Source organism: Aythya marila, assembly GCF_965140915.1.
Source record: "Aythya marila genome assembly, chromosome: 1".
NCBI lineage: Eukaryota > Metazoa > Chordata > Aves > Anseriformes > Anatidae > Aythya > Aythya marila.
The window spans coordinates 86,112,422-86,130,301 of record NC_139042.1 but is presented as its reverse complement, the minus strand read 5'-3'; the positions used below and the strand labels follow the sequence as shown (position 1 = coordinate 86,130,301).

The 17,880-nt window shown below is 37.3% G+C and overlaps 1 protein-coding gene across 11 annotated transcripts in view; it reads left to right on the top strand.

Moving 5' to 3' along the window:
- Positions 1-17,880, top strand: part of DMD (dystrophin) — a 1,245,415-nt gene that overhangs the window by 1,211,285 nt on the left and 16,250 nt on the right. For all 11 annotated transcript variants that reach the window (XM_082770266.1, XM_082770264.1, XM_082770258.1 and 8 more), the window contains 4 exons: positions 2,187-2,345; positions 11,493-11,736; positions 12,085-12,208; positions 16,255-16,347. In XM_082770266.1, coding sequence (XP_082626392.1) covers positions 2,187-2,345; positions 11,493-11,736; positions 12,085-12,208; positions 16,255-16,347 — 620 coding nt within the window. The remainder of the gene's footprint in view (positions 1-2,186; positions 2,346-11,492; positions 11,737-12,084; positions 12,209-16,254; positions 16,348-17,880) is intronic.

The following is a 17,880-nucleotide window of genomic DNA, read 5'->3' as shown; positions in this document are numbered from 1 at the left end:
TAAAATTTTTTTTGTAAGTGATTTTCTACAATAATATCGTCCTTATCACATATTGAGGATTTTCTTTGAAAATTCATAGAGTCTTCTTCTTACTAAATTAAATACTAAGTTCCTTTAAATCATAGTACTTCCATCAATTTTCATTCACTTAAATTCAGATTCCAAATCATTTGTAGGGAGGTTTGTGCATCTGCAAAATGTTTATGGATAAAAAAGTAGTTTGTTTCTGTGTTTTGAATTAGTTACTCTTTTGACTTGATAGTATCGTTACCTAACAATTTCGAAAGAAAATCATGTGTATACAACCAAATATTTGTTTTAATATATTGGTTCAAAGAGGAGAAATTTAAAATGATACATGAAAACTAATGCATAAACAATGTTGGGATAGTTTCACATAGTTAATGAAAACTTCATTTCTAAGTCAAATGTCAGTTTTAGATTGATGTAGTAATGTTGTTATATGTGTTTTTTCACTGAAGTATTTCAGTGTCCTTAACCAGAAAATCATGCATAAACCGTATTGTTTTTATTACAGTTTGGTCTTCATTCTTTGCTAAATTAAAAGTTGTATTAATGTGATTCAGTTAATAACATAACCACTGATTATCCAGTCAGTTAATTATTCAGTTTGCACTATTAAAATTATAATAAATATTCTGAGGTTTGGAAGAAACAAGATCAAGATAACAATTGCAAAAAAAAAATCAAAGCTCACCATAAATTTGCAAGTGTGACTGAATTTTGTTTGTCAGGGGCTCAATAAGCATTTTTTTTTGACATTCTCATGAGTTTTGGATTAAAATTACAGTTAGAACACTACGTAGGTGTAGGAAGAGAAATAAAGAGAAAATGTGTGTATATACAGACACAAAACATTAAAATATGTATTGTCGTTGTAATTATATATACAAAATATGTGCAGGCTAAAAATCACACAAAAAGACTGTCTTTGAAAATGACATGCTACAATAATTATGTTAATTTTGACTATTAATTCACTTAAGATGCTTATAAATTTAGGAACTGGCAAGCCTTTTAAATTTTGTTTAAAAAGAGGAAATTATTCCTGTTGTGAAAAATTAATATTTCTCATTTATGAACTAATGGTAATGTGCTCTACATTGCTTTAGCACACCTGCAGTCCATAAAATGGCATCATTAACATTTTCAGGAACAAAATGCAACAAGGAATATTTAAGATTTTGAACAATAACAGCTATTCAAAATGTCTGTTAAATTCTGGATTACAAAAGTAACAGAAAAAAAAGCTAGATCTAATTATTTTGTTGTAAGTATTACCATTAAAATAGAATTCCCCAAAACTGTCATTTTTCATTTTTTTCTGCCATCGACTAGAGGTGCTGCCATCTTTCATGTTGTGGGTTTTTTTTTGTTTTTTTTTTGTTTTTTTACAATTACTGCAGGTGTTGGCTGCATAGCTTTGGGCCTGAATGCCTTTCCTTAGCACCTAGAACTTTGATTTAATTCTGTGAGATGGTCAAGATCTTCAGAACTCGATTTGCTTTTTCTTCCAGAGACTTCTCTGTTTCAAATACCTGACAGTTTCAGGGGCAATAAAAATAAAAAGAAACACATCATACCTATTAAATTCAATTTATTTATATTTCGACAGTATACATCACTTCTAATATCAAACAAAAATTTAAAAAACTCCTCAGTGAGAAACAGCATACTTTTCTTACATTTAGTCTTTTATTTCACTCCATTTACAATTTTGTAGAATAAAACAGGTAAGTATAGGATGCCATTTTTGAGTAAGAATAGTTGGTATAAAAATTTATGCCTTGACTTTGCTTGAATGACCCTTGCTCAACATAGCTGAGGCAGAATAAGATAGCTTTTTTCTCAAGCAAGTTTCAAATTTAAGGTAGGCAAAAGAGGAAAGCTGAGATTGTCAGGTGCAGCACAGCTAGGCTTTAAATATGTAAGAAGCAGAGGGGAAGAGACATGAATTCTACAGAAGAGGAAAATTACCATAGACTGTATTAAACAGTTCAGTGGATTTTGTTTTAAGGTATATTGCTCTCCTTTTTGTTACAAAAAAAAATCAGTGAATTTCTTTATAAGAAATGAGACACATGGAGTGCATCGTTTACTCATACTCGTTGCAAAGCTAAAAAGGAAGAAGGGAACAGCCTGTTTTATTCTCCTGTGTTTTCCAGCGATGATGAACACTTGTTAATCCAGCACTACTGCCAAAGTCTGAACCAGGAATCCCCCCTGAGCCAGCCCCGAAGCCCTGCCCAGATCTTGATTTCTTTGGAGAGTGAAGAAAGAGGTGAACTGGAGAGAATTCTTGCTGATCTGGAGGAAGAAAACCGGTGAGTTATGCTGCCAGCTGTGGCAGAGACCAGCTATGCACTGAAGATACAGATGGAAGAGGGGATGCTAAAAAAAAAAAAAAAAAAAAAAAAAAGAAAACAGGATGTCTTTTAAAACAAGTTCATTCTGCTAAGTTTTTCTAAGCCATTCATAGTTTTCTCTCTATAAGAGAGAGGTGATAAGTCTGAAATCATGTCATTATTAACTCATTCCCATGATCAGTGCAGTGATGAGAAAGCAGTGAACCTTCCAAATGATGAGCTTGCAAACAAGTGTCTGGGTCACCTAATACACTTGCGATAATGCTGCCACATCTAACAAGCTCTTCTAGCTGTGTTTCATAATATTTCCTTTGGTTCGACTGTTTCCTTTATTTCCATGATATTAACAACCTTCATGCCTTTGTTACCATACTTTGCCATTACATGAGGGAAGGGTGTGCAAGTTTCTGCATGCCTGTCTGGAAAAGGCAGGGGAAAGTTCTTAGAAAGACATGCGTTTCTCAAAAAGGTTGGTTAGTGTGATATGTGAGGTTTTGAGAAGATCCCAATTCATTTGAAATAAAAAATCCATGAAACAGCTGTGCTATCCAGCTAGACGGAATGCACACAGGTAGAATTTTTAGGGATAAACTGAGTTATAAAGTTGCAATTTCCTCATAAAAATTAGTAATTTTTTGTAATTAAAACTTCTGCCCTCTTTTCGTTCTATTTGTTTGACATTATTTGTTGCCATATCCTTAGCCTTTAGGTATCAAATATTATTGACCACTTCTTTTAATTTGAAGTATAATTGAAGTTATCTTCATTAATTGAAAGAAAAAAAAAAACAACTGGTTTCTTGCAGCATCACATTGCAGTCCTGTTTCTAAGGTACTCCGGAGTCTTGTGCCATCAGCATAAAAACTGGTAGATCTTGACACTGGTAGATTAATAACTGCAGCCAAGAACTTCTAAAATAAGAATGTAAGATAAAATTACTAGATCTACAAAAAAAATATATATATATATATTATTTGCCTTCTCCTGTCTTTGGCTTAAAATTACTAGATCTACAAAAAACACATTTTTATTTGCCTTCTCCTGTCTTTGGCTTTTATGGTATAGTCTATTGGCATTTTCATATTCTTTTTTCTTGCTTCTGCAAAAGCTAGATACTTTAGTTTTGTTTACGTTGAGGGTGTAATGCAGTAATCATTTACCTTAGGCATGTCAAGGAAATAACTGCAAGAAATAACTGCAAGAGTTGGCAGTGTCATAGATCTTCTTTCCATTCAGAAGTTTTTGGATGGTTCTAATTAATTATAGTGCCTCCATCACCCCATCATCTCTATGAGACTGTGGTTGGGATTCTTTACAAAGGGCAGAGCCTGGACTTGCAGAACACCTTGAATTGATTTTGGCATAGAGAAGCCTGAAATAAGCAATTCTGTCACCTGGAACAGGAGGAAGATGTAAATCTGTCTTGTGCTTCCTTCTGGACTTGCATCAGCTTCTTCTTTGCAGATTAGGTCTGTATTTCTGTAGAAGTAAAATGCTTCAAGCAGGAAGAGAATAGAGCCTGTTCTCCATAAATAGCAGTTTTATTTTTCTGTAGACCTGTCCCTATAAATCTCCAGGGGCAGATGTAACTGATTTAACTACTAGTTTCTTTCACACAGGCTTTTTTCATTAAAGTTGTAATTTTGCTATAAAAGTTAATTTTAATCCAACTGTATTTTCTCATGCCCTTGTTTCCAGTAGTGTTGCACCCTCTCAGAATCAGAATACAAAATCTTCAGGTCAGGTTAAACTGAGGATTGACCTGTTAAAGTCTACTTTCTGTGAGGAATTAGTAGCAGAGGGAATAGCTGGAGATTATGTTCCAGCCTGCTTGGAAAACTCTGGCATGATGTCTGACAGACCCCTGTGTGTTCCTCCCCATCTCTTCATGAAAACACTGACTTCCCATACTCTGATGGTCCACTAGCATCTGCAACATAACTGAACTCCTCATGGCCAGGTGTAATTAAAGCTAGGGACAAGGCATTGTTCAGAGCTTCTTTCCATCTAATACGTAAATGCTCTGAAGTGCTGATAAAAAGGAGAGTGAAAAATAGAGGTACAGTCAAGAACTCACCTTTTTCAGGAGGATTTGGGAGAATGTAGAGAATCAATGAGGCATAAAGGATGAAGAAGGGATTTCAGACAGAAAGCTGTAGTAAATAAAGCCTTTCCTCAATGAATGGCAGTCAGATTGTCTTTGAAACTAACTCCAGACTTCTACGGCATAATACTAATACTACATTACTAAAACTACATAATACAGACTTCTACGGTACATAAAGCCCAAGTACTTTCTAAAGTGTAGGAGAAACAACGTTTTTTAAAAAGCCATCATATTTCGCATTTTCGGGACTTTAGTAGTTAAGAATTAGTGGCTAATTAGTACAAAACAGTAATATAGCTTAGTTTTCATGGAAGGGGTGTCATTGTTTTAAACAGCACCAGGTAGTAAATCATGGAAGAAGAACAGAAATCAGAATGTTCTTCTGTCTGTATACAAAACAAGCTGCTGACTAGAAAGGAGGATGGCTTTTAAAGCAGACGAGATTTGGATGAGAAAGGTAGTATATGAACATTAATAGAACCTGGATTTACAGAATTAAATATGCTAAAGAAATCCTTTTGGGGGTATATACCTCATATTTTAATAAGATGTTTGTTTAATATAATAACTACCATTGAGGAGTAACACATAAAAAGATCTCTGGCAAAAATTATACCATAAAAATATCTGTTTTAAAGTTTGTCAGTTAAATAAGGGCCGTAAAGTATAAGCTTGACCATATATAAGCTTGTCTGTTGGTTTTTCATTCCTACTATTGGAGATTCAGTTCTTAGCTAGATGCCACCACAAGCAACCTCTCCTATTTGGGGTGATTCAGGGCTTAATGCAGCAGGGACTGAGAGGTCTGTTTCTGTAGGACAGCCTGGAAGTCACACTGCTGTGATTTTCACTGATTATGACAAAATCATGACTTTTGTCTCTCTGCATCTGTCTGCAAACCTCTATAAAAAACTTGTACTTAAAATATGAGGCAGCAGCTCAAAAGAGAACAGGTTGTTGCTTATTGTCCTGATAGATTGTCACAGCCAGATGACCATGATTTTATGAAGGAAACGCTGATTCCTGTCACAAAAATAAACCATTCAGACAGGATCAGTCAGGATCAATTCATATACTTACCTGTCTTTTAAAAAGTTTTGTCTGCTTAGATTTCTGTTTTCTAGTCTTTCTCCGATGAGTTTATTCAAGCCTTTTTGTCTGTTACCAAAGGGAATCAACAAACTGTGATCTAATCCCTTGTGTCAACCTGACTCTAGAGGGTGAATATGTGTTCTTCACATTATTTCTAACAAATCCTCTGAGTAAATGTTGTTTATTGCTCCAGCGTGAAGACTCAGTGAATCTATTGCTGGATAATGGGCTGACTGATACAAAACATGTTGTGATCTCCCTGTCCTCAGCCCAGCCTTGAAGCAGCTGGGCTGTTTCATTTCCATTGTAAATACCTTGGGTCTTGTCACAGGAGTGTGTCTCCTTTCTGGTGCTGATGTGATGCTTGTTCCTGGGAAGGAAAGTGGCTAGAAGGGTAGCAGCGTTAGATAAACAGCCATCTTCTCATGCCTATATTGACAAAACTTCTGCTGCATACACTTCTGATGATTTTTGACTATGAAGATTTAGCTGTTCTTGCTGTGTCTTGTATTATTTTACAGTTATGGTCAGCACTTGCATTCACTTCACAACAGCTATTGGGAAAGCTGCATTCAGTACCTACAAGAAGCAATACTAAGATAACAAAACACTGTCATTTCTCTTTTTCTTCTGCTCTCCACAGTTTCCTACTTTTTTAAAAAAAAACCTTCTCACTTTTGCTTTCTGTTTTTATTTTTCCTCACCTCTTTTGAGCTGTTTATAAAATTCTGACCTCCATTTGGTTTTCAGCTGCGATTTCTGGTCTCCAAATATTTCCGTCTTGACTTGCTATTCAGATAAAAAAGACTCTTTGAAATTGAAATTTTGAGGTTTGCTTTTGGACAGTTTTAAAAGATCTGTTGCCTATTTTGAATTCTTCTGAAATGTATTATCCAAATCATAAACTAACCTAGCTGTGACACACTTCTGAAAGTTTTTTGGGTTTTGTTTGTTTGTTGTTTTTTTTTTTTTTCAGCTCCAAGGACCTCTTCTTAGATATTAATTATTTATCTGCTAGAAATTTGAGAGGTTGGTGCTTTAGTAGTTGTGAATATGACTTCCATAAATGATGTATGCCTAAAACTTGACTGTTAAATAATTTATATCTGCTAAAATGTGAGCAATTTAGAGAATATTTTCAATTGGTGAAACTTTTTCATTTGAGCATTCAGCCTTCAGATTTGTGCTTAGTTTTACATCTCCTTGAATATTGTGATAAGAACATTTCTTGATGTATCCAATAGACATAAAGTAATCTTGCTGTAGAAGGCAGTATTACTATATTGCAGTATAAGACAAAAATGCAGACACTTACAAAAGTGCCCTAAAATCGTTCTGAAATTTCCTTAGGAGTGAATGTCTTTCTGAAACAGATGGGACAGATTTTTTGTGTCCACCTATAGCAGTACATTACATAAGTTATAGACTAGGATGTACCATACTGGCATTAAAAAGGGCTACGAAGATGGTGAAAGGCCTTGAGGGGAAGACGTACGAAGAACGGCTGAGGTCACTGGGCCTGTTCAGCCTGGAGAAGAGGAGGCTGAGGGGAGACCTCATCACAGTCTACAACTTCCTCGTAAGGGGGTGTCGAGAGGCAGGAGACCTTTTCTCCATTAACACCAGTGACAGGACCCGCGGGAACGGGGTTAAGCTGAGGCAGGGGAAATTTAGGCTGGACGTCAGGAGGGGGTTCTTCACAGAGAGGGTGGTTGCACACTGGAACAGGCTCCCCAGGGAAGTGGTCACTGCACCGAGCCTGTCTGAATTTAAGAAGAGATTGGACTGTGCACTTAGGCACATGGTCTGAACTTTTGGGTAGACCTGTGCGGTGTCAAGAGTTGGACTTGATGATCCTTAAGGGTCCCTTCCAACTCAGGATATTCTATGATTCTATGATAAAAAGAAAGCATGGTTTTGTTTTGAGATGGTCTCAATTATTTTTGCAAATATTTTTTCTTTTGCTATTTTAACAGCTAAAAAGATGAAAGCTGCCTAGTATTTTAGTTGAATCAAATACTTCTGTAAAAGGGACACTTCTCTCTCGTTCTCTTCTTGTTTTTCTCCCAGCTTTTAGCTGTTCTGTAACAAGAAGTTAGTAAATGACACCTCCAGACTCATCTGTTTGCCTTTCCTTTGCTTTCCTGACTTGTAGTGGGAGCACAGTGGGCTGTGAGCCGCTGGAGAAGCACTAACATCCCAAATCTCAAAGCTGCCCTGATTTCATGCAGCAAGAGTCTTGCTTCAAACCTGAAGAATGATAACTGGCCTCCTCAGCTAAGTTTGTTCTGCATCATTGCCAATAGCTAGAAAGTGATGTATTTCTAAATATGCTGTGACTCCTCTTTGTATTTATTTTGGCACTGAAGAAGTAGAAGTAAATCTTCTAAGTGTGAAGCATCATAAGCAAATAGTGGTACTCTAATGAGGCATAGAGGTAGTACATGGTTCAGTTACCAGCTTTGTCCATTTCTTCAAACCACTGGTTTGATGTAGGTAGATGAAAAATAACCTGAATTCAAAAATTTGCAATTGCCTCGGAGAGGAACATTCAGCAAATCTGGTCCACTAGGATTTCCCTCACCAAGCAATTAATCTTGCCAGTGATAGATGTGATTAATAACTCATGAGCTCTTTACTACCCAGATCTTTACAGATGCATAAATCAAGGTTACATTGCATGCTTCCTCTGTTATTTTTCTTCCTGAATGCTTAAAAGAGGTGCAAACATGGTTAATGAAATACATGTTTTTTTTTCTTTGAATATTTCTTTTACTGAAGTCGAATATATTTTCCCAGTGATCAGAGGATGCATCATCTTTGTTTGTGACATCCAGTTGTGAAAGCTGCCCAGTCACCCAGCGAGGCTGGCTTTCTGAATATTGCCGATCCTTGCTCAGTCACACTCATTTAGAGAGATTATGCTTTGGCTTCCCCTTTCTCTAACTTCCCATTTAACGCTGAAAATGTAAGACAGCGCCTTTCCTCGGGACACAGATGATATATTCTGAGGGTTGTGGACAGTTCCTTTGACGCCTGGCTTGCAGCAGGATTTCTGTTTCACCACAGAGCTTAAAACTGTTCCAGAGGTGGGAATAAAACCAGATTGTTTTCTCCTCTAGGATGGTCTTAAAGCAGTTTTCAAATGGTTTCTTTCTCCTGACTTCCAGCCTTTTTTCCCCTATGTAAATACAATTCCCTGTATGTTCGATCTCTGTTATTATTGATACTACTGCAATCTGTGTCGCTCTTACGGCTCGGAAAGCAGTCAATATAATGAATCCTAATTCTCTGGACTAAGGACTCTGCAACTGGAATGAAAAGGTACAGATATAAAACTCAGTGACACAGATGCTCAGGACAAACTCTTGGGCTTTCTTCAAATTGTCATTCCTTGTTCTATCAGAATTACTGCGTTGTGTTGTAGAACTCCTAAATTCAGACACCTCCGTGTGGATTATGTGCAGAATCCTTTTACAACATGCTTTTTCTGTAGTAATTCAGAAAGAGTTTTTAACTATTTTGTATCAGACATGGAAGCATTTTCATCTGAATTATTCCCTGATCCTCCTTTTGTTTTCCATAATATATTTACTGGAAGAGCTTCTCTGTCTTGATATTTGAGGGGAAAATTGTAGATTTCTATGTAACAAAGTGCCTGATTATGTTGTAAGCATCAGCAGGGGCATTTGTTTAGCTTCCCTTAGGGTGGTACTTTATCTTCTGCTTTACAGCACTTTGAAACCTTCAAACTTTCAAGTTTGCTGTTAGTAGAGTATTGCCTGAACCACACATCTGGGAAATTCCTTACAGGGCAGCGATAGCCATAATCTACAGACTTGGTGAAAAACCAGCTCAGTGATCAATCCTGTATAAACTTTAGTGTGTAATAAGACTCCGTGTGATACTGCTGTTGTTCTCATTTCTATTCCCTTTAGTATGTTTATTAATTATTCACCAGTTCATTCAGCTTACAGTATGAGAAGACATTAAGTCATATGGAAGGCAACACCCAGCATAACCTTTCTTTCTTCCAGACAATTTCCATGAAATTTAAACTCTATATTTACTTAAAGCAAAAAAATCTTCCTTTAAAAAATGTCTGATTTGGAAGAAAATAACTGATTTTTATAGCACCTTCTTGGTTTGTCTTCCATGCATTTTTCTCATTTGTCAATTATGTAGGTTTTTTTTTCTTAGAGAAATTGTCGTCAACTCTTCATGGGATTGCATTTTTAGCTATTCACAGAATGATGAAAAGAAGGAATATAGATCATTTCTAACAGCTGGAACACTTTTCTAAGTCTCTGTCCACTCCTTGTGTGGAGTTTAGAGAAAGAAATTTTGAATTATGGGTTAATCTGAAGTTAAGAAGGATCAACTTTTTTTTTTTTTTTTTTTCTTCTCGTTTTCTTTTCACCTTCTTAAATTCCTGCAGGGGAGGGATCATGCCATGTAACCCCTGTGGGGTTGCTGCTGTTATCCCAGGTTAGGACGTGTCCATCGTACAGTTGCCAAGGGGCAGAAGTGCAGTGTTTGAAGAACAGTCAATGGTCTGTCCTTATCCTTGGCATCATTTCCTTATCCATGTGAAATGATGCATACCGCTTTAGTTCTTGTTCTGGTCACAATAACACACCTTTAGAGATGCTTTAGAGCTTAATGATGTTTTCTGGGAGGTTTCTGAGGTGCTATTAAGCCTCCAGACCAAAATGTCAGAGTGTATTGTGGTTTGCAGGCAAAACTGGAAAAAGTGCCTGTTTTCACAAGCTCAAATAGGAGCAAGTTGGAAAAAAAATAAAATCTGGGTCGCTGCTTGTGATGAGTAAGCAGTTAGCAGGCTACTGTCTATGGAGCCGTTTTTCCCCCCTCTGGGAAGCAGTAAAGGAACAGCAGAGCACCAAGATCCCAGTGCAGGTTATTAGGCCTCCCTGGTGTACAAAGTTTCGGCTGTCAGGTACTAATTTTGCATTGTTGGACTGTGTTAACCCCAGCAAGGCTTCAGTTTCTTACCTTCTGTGCTCTTACTTGGTAGATTTTTTTTCATGTGGACCATTATAGATCGTACTAATCTATGGAGAGTATTACTGAAGTAAAACTGGAGCTTTATGAAATAGAACAAGCTTAACAGTGCCATAAAGTCACAGTAGACTGTAGCACCGTAGGCAGTGCTGTCTGAAAGAAGGTAAAACTTATAGCCCCCCAAATTAGTGAAATACACTGCAATTTAATTTTAGAGCTAGACAGTAAATGCAATTGCACATATAAAGAAAGGAGAATGATGTGACCTAATTAATGGCAGCAGAGTTGCAAATGAACTCTTGAATTCTGTGTTTTTTTCTGAAATTTTCTGTGGCCTTCTTTCTGTCTTAATTTTCTCATCTGTGAAATAGGTTGGCCAGGTGGTGTAAGCTTTGATTAGTGTTTGTGAAGTGCTTTGATCGCTCTTTTAGCACTAATTACTACAAGAGTGTATTCATGCTTGGAAGTGAAGAGCCAGTCTGACTTCTGCTAGCAACCATAAAATGCAGGAAGCTGAGGACTGAACCCAGGACACGTTGTACTTGTGCTTCAGGATGGTGTCTGGAGCCCAGCCAGCCTTCTGTTTTATGTGCCCTGGAAGGGAATTGACTGGGAACTCTTGTGATGCAGACAGCCTTTGGGTAATGCTTGTATCTCTGTTCTGTGTTATATCTGCTTTGTGCAAATCAATGAGAGGTAATCCTGCATGGATTTGGATTTAGCAGAACCAAAGGCAGGTGCTATTGCAGAGCCTCTACCTCTCCAGTAGCTGCAGATGTCACATCACAGGAGAGGAGGCCCACTCTGACTGCCCCTAGTAGAGGACAGCCCAAATAAACCTGTTCTGCTTAAAAAAGCTTTGTTTCCTTGTTACTTCTCAACAGAAACTTGCAAGCAGAGTATGACCGTTTGAAGCAACAGCATGATCACAAAGGATTGTCTCCACTGCCATCTCCACCTGAGATGATGCCAGTTTCTCCGCAAAGTCCCCGCGATGCTGAGCTCATTGCAGAAGCAAAGCTGCTTCGCCAGCACAAGGGCCGCCTGGAGGCCAGGATGCAGATTCTGGAGGATCACAACAAACAGCTGGAGTCACAGCTGCACAGGCTGAGGCAGCTGCTGGAGCAGGCAAGTCCTCAGGCCTTTCTTTTTGAGATTTCTGTGGAGCTATTTTCCAAACAGGATGTGAAATGTTATCAATAACAATAACCTACCACAAAATCATATCTGTAGAGACTGGTCAGCAAAATATATCAAATTTCTCTGGAGACTGCAAGTGGTAAAATCACACTTCAGTGTTCTTATTTAGTCTTGCTTTTTTATTCAGAATTTAAATCAGTTGTTTGCATGGATATATTTACTTGAAAAAAAATGTGTGTATTTATTGAATTAATAAAATATATACAGAGATGCAAGGACTTGGGCAACTCCACTGAACTGTTAGTAACAATCTCTTCTTTTTTCCTCAATTTTTAGCCACAGGCAGATGCCAAGGTAAATGGTACAACGCTATCGTCTCCTTCTACCTCTTTGCAGAGGTCAGACAGCAGTCAGCCAATGCTTCTTCGTGTAGTTGGCAGCCAGACTTCAGAAACCATGGGTAAGATCACTAAGTTCAGATTGTCATAAAAAATATACATTCCATTTTCAAGAAAACAAAACAAAACAAAAACTCCTTAAAGGCAGAAACTACTCTGCTGCCTTGTTTAGTTAAAGTGAGAATGAATTAGACATTTGCAATCGTCTTCAATGTCACCTGGCTCTTGACATTCTCATTATGGTTCAGGCTTTTGGTTTTGATCATGATGCACACTGTACCATGGATATTTTGACATGGAATGCAAAACCAAGCTAGGGCTTGAATTCTGAAAACAAACATAACAAAAAAAATAGCTAACGGTTTCATTCAAATTGACTTTTCACTATGAAGCATGACATGGCTGATTTAAACACACACAGTATTAATTATGGCTAAGAGATTAAATGTATGATTAATCATCCCCATGTTAACTAATGTGATCTTATTTTTAATGTGTTGTTGCTCAAGCAGTAGGATAAAGCTGTCTCTCTTCAGCAGTGCTCATTTAGTGTCTTTTCTAAATACCACATCAGATGTGCCAATAAAAGTCATACGAGTTGTGGAGTAAGGTTGAGTAATTATATGCTGTAGGTTGAGGTTGGGATTATTATTATTTCAATGCTTTTAGTAACTGTTCTGTAGCATTTTCCTGATTTCCTGTCTGCTTTATAATATTTATTAGCAAGTGGTAAGGGTTTTATGTTAGTGACAAAGCAGTCATCCATTTCAGCATCTTTAAGCAAATGCACTTAAATTACTTCAACAAGATAATACTTGAAATCTGAAAATAACATTCAACTTCATACACAAGAATGTATTTAGTGTATATTAGTGAGAGGCTTTTGGGAAAAGTAGAAGGCTTAAGTGGAAGCTTTTCACTGTGTTTTGTGAAAGAATCTATCCCAGTGAGAAGAAGAATGGGAAGGGATGTTCTCGTTGCTATGAGGCCCTGTAGCTGTGGGAGATGCAACTTATTAAGGAGGTCTGTCTTCCGTCCTGAGTGTGGGTGAAAATGTCAACTTGTGCTGGTATCAAACAAGACAGATTCTATAGGTTCCACCAAAAAAAAAAGGGGGGGAAATAAATTGTAGGAAGTTAAATATTGGGGTTGAGAGTACAATCACAGGTAATCGGAATTTGATTTGAATCATGTAATTGCATTACTAGTGAGTTAATATTTTGCTGTGGAATAATTTTCATTGACTTTCTGAAGAAACGTCATGAATTCCATCGCACAAAGCATGCTTATTAAAATACTCAAGAAAAAAAATGGAAAGACGGTGGTTCCCTACCATCGGATTAAAACTTAGGGTTTCATATTTTGTCTTTTAGAAGGCCAGAAATACAATAATGTATGTCCTTTCATTTGACTTGATCTAAAATTATTCAGATTTACATTGTGAAACTGGAATAAATTAACATGCATATAATCATATCATCTGCTAAAACTTCCTTATTTGAAACAAATCTTCAGACATGAATTGGTTTTTTTTGTTTGTTGAATCGAGACTATGTGGAAGGACAGTGAGATGTTGAATCGTTATCACTACGATCATGTTGAGAGCCAGCAATGCAACAGGGTCAGCAGTATGGAACAGAGTTTATAAAAAGAATTACCAACCGCAACTAATACAGTTTATTGTCACCTTTCATTCCAGAAGGCATTATATGTTAGTCTGAGAGTTTTTTAAAGCACAATTTAGAATATTCTAGAATTGTGAATGGAACCAGAATGGTGTCATAAATAGTGCCTTCATATAGTGGTTTCGTACAAGAAGCGTGGTCCCAGTAGTGAGGAGTAATAATTTTCAAGAAAATGCTGAGCATCTATAGGTCTCTCAGGCAATGAGATGTAGTGGCAGCTTTCATATATTTTTCTCTTTGACAGGAGACCTTCTTTTTTTTTTTTTTTTTTTTTTCCCTGTCTCTGCTTTGTCAAGGAGAGATTGCTGTAAAAATCTTGCCACCACTGGTGGTCTCCAACCTTCTGGTAAAAGCAGCAGCACTCTCAGAGCCTTACTTGCAGATAGAAGAGCTTATCCTTTGATAATCAGAGACACCTCGGCGAGTTGAAAGGTTCTGCTTTTCTTCTCATGGAGTCCTAATGGGAAGGGCCTAATCGTTGACTTTTCCTTCCAGTACTGTAGTGGTAGTGAGGTTCTCTGAGGTGTGTGAGCCCAGAGGTTGTTGCTGAACTTTAATTTATTCAGGTACTACCAGAACATTTGCCATCCACCCAACTCTCCAAGCACCTTATAGTAACAAATTGGGAAGACTGGTTTGGTTAAAGTGGTAATTGACATCTGAAGATTGCTTGGCTGATGTCTTATTTTATTATGTTATTTACAATGACATGCTCAGAAAGATAATCCAAATGAGAAAGAATAAAAACAGTGTATTTTAAATAAAGATAGAGCAGTCTTCAGGGTAAGCACATTTCAAGGTGTATCAGCACTTACCAGGATGTTTGGAAATCAGTACCTGTTGTCAGTTTGCCACGGTAGTTTTTCTTGGTAGTTCTTTTTGGCCAGGACAGGAGAACTAATGCCCTCTTCTTTTGAAGAAAAACTTGAAAAACATGAAAACGCCTGTTTTTTGCAGGCATGCTGATAACGTACTCAGCCTGGGTAGAAGTGGTAAGACCTTGCTCTAAGTTTTCACGTTGGCATCCAGCAGAGGCTGGAAGGACACTTATTTTGCTAAAGCACCTCTGTTGATGCAACACTTAATGTAAAAATAGCTTGTGATATGACTTGGGTTGTTCTGGTCTGTGAACCCAGCACCAGTGGAAAGCTGAACAAGCTGCAGCAGCCTCAGCAGCCATTTTCTAGACCATTAAAAGAAACTGTTCATATGAATTAAGAGCTTCTTACAGATATTTTAACCCATTTCGTTTACTGGGGTGTGAAAAATAATTCTTGGCCAGTGTTTTGAAACTCCTGGTCCTAAGGTGAGGCCAACACTACGCTGAGTCATATGGAATCTATGCAGTCCTGAATTGTTCCTTTAACATCTCTTTTAGTAGACTTCCCACTAGCATGGAGCACTGACAAAGTTTAAAGAATCTTAAAGCTAACAGCAAGGTAGCTTATTAGGCAGTTAGCAAGTTAGCTTCTAGGTAGTTTATTACTGAAGTTGAATAGGGCAAGACTTTAGAGTAAAGGGTCATTAAGTTATTTTCAAAACAAGGATATACCTCTGTGGTTATTACAACAGGTTAAATTTATTTTATGTATTAATAGGGATAAAAGAAATCTGGTAAAAGGAGAATGTCATTCGAAGCATCCTTTAGGTGTATTCTCTTTTCAGATGCTTTATTTCTACTAGAGGCTAGGGTCTACAGTAAAATCAACAGATGGATTTTGGTTATCGGAAACCACAACCAAAATAACCCCAGTAAAAATAAAATATATTGAATTTCCCATTAAGCTACTGCCCTATAATCAGGTTATAGAAATTATTCAGTGGGAGAAATGTATTTCGCTTTATTAAACTGCTGCTAAACCCTTTTATGGTACAATTGAATGTTCTTGGAGCGCCAATCTGATGCAATTAAACTGTCAGAAATATTAATACTGATGCAGATGAGAATCTAGGTTTCTACTGATTTATGCAGCTCGGCAAAGCAGCGCTAGCGTGAATCCAGCACTATTAGAAAGCTCCTCAGTAGCAGCACTCACAACAGCAATTGCTTTTACCATTAATAGAATAAGAGAAGCTGAAACAAGGAGCATCATTTATAGAACAAAATGTTCCTGGCAGACATTTTGCCCCACTTCTTTTACCAGAGCAGGTTATTTCTTAAATCCCTTGTTACAAGTTAAAATCAGGGTTAATTGTTTAAAATTCATTGTCTAATTTTACTTAAATCCTAACACTTAAAACAAACAGAAGCATAAGAGGCATAAAGAGTCAACAAAATTCACCTTGACGATTTTCATTGTACACTAAGTAGAAAATGTGTTTAAGTGACCAGCCTTAGCTTTGTGAAGGACATGTGCAATAGTAAGGTGTTACCAAATAGTTTCATAGTGGCTTAAATGCAGTGGTTTGCATTTCTTTTCCAGGCGAGGACGACCTGCTCAGCCCTCCCCAGGACACAAGCACAGGTTTGGAGGAAGTGATGGAGCAGCTTAACAACTCCTTCCCCAGTTCCAGAGGTAAGCCTGGGAGCATGTGCAAGTGGAGGAGAGCATCACGCTTGTAAATAAGTCATGGTTGTTTTGGGCAGAGCAGAAATTAAAAGTACTTTCCATTCCTTTATCTTTTCATGTGTTTGAGGTGTGTTTTTTTTTTTTTTTGCGTATGTGTGGGTTTTTGTTTGTTTGTTTTGTTTCTCTGTTCTTTGTTTTTATTTTACCAATTGCTGTAGATAAACCTGTCCAGTTTAGAGTGGAGAAGCAACCTGCCCCTTCTATACCTCAAGTTTCCTCCACAAGTAGCAGTTGCTAGATAAGTGGATGAAACAACATCCTCTTAGACTCTTTTTCTCCTTAGCATTTTTTTCTTTCCTCTTTTGCTGTGTTCTTCTAACAGCTTCTCTCTTTCAGTCTGTCCTCTTGCTGATTTATTTTTAATAGGTCCTTCCGTATTTTGCCTTCTTGCCTTTTTCCAGGAAGAATGTGGTTCTAAATAATATTAAAGTTCTGAGTCAAAATTCTTGACCTTATGGCACATAGGTTCTGAGTGACAGAGAAAAAGCAACTGGACTGCTTGATTGGGCAGCATTGGCTGTGTATATACAACCCCAGCATTTCTTCCAGTATTTCCATTTTGGTCTTCATGTTGTTTGCTGAAAATAAGCATTTGGAATTTTATTTTTTCAGCTTTTATTCATTGAGGAAAGGTCTTCCCTGAGCCCAGAAAAAATGCCCCGCTGCCAAGAAAGATGACTTAGATTCCTAACGGGAGGGAGGATGTGTGAGATGTTACCTGCCGCAGTGAAAGAGTGAAAGAAGGCTCAGACATAAACCCCTTGAAAGACCCCATGTCTATTGATAGATACCCTGTTGGGTGTGTTTCAGCAGGGGCATAGACAGACTTCATGGCCTGTTGCACAGTTAGCACATGTCCCTCAGAAGTTCTGTCATAGCTTCGTGCCTTAACCATCGTGCTAGACTTTCAGTGAAGTCAAATTTTCTCCATTCTTTGATTTTAAAGTGAGCTCAGCTCTCATCATCAATGAGCGGTGGAAAAAGAGAAAGTATAAACTGTATAATAACTCATGCTACAGATTGAAAGATGTAGTATAGAAAACTTGTTTAAGACAATCTAATATGATGTATCATTAACTACACTGATCTCCTTCTCAGTGTTATGTCAGAAGCTGTCATATGTCCAGTCCTCATTTTACGTATTGTATTAACTTCCAGACAGAACTGATGAAAATCTTTGAAATATTGGTATGTAGACAAGAATGGGCATATTCATAAAGTTGCTCTGTACATGAGGTTCCAGCAACCAGTGCTTTCTTATTAGTGACCATCATTTTTATAAATATATTCTATTTATGAGATCTTGCATAATTGTATGTGTCTAGCTGCAGACAACCGTATGTTAAAATGCTCACCCTTCACTGTAGTGACAAAACTGATTTGTTATCATAGCTGATAACACTGACAAACAGTGTTTCTTCTTAAAAACAAGCTTAGTCTTAAGTAAAATAGGAGCAATTTTCAAAACAACAGTTAATG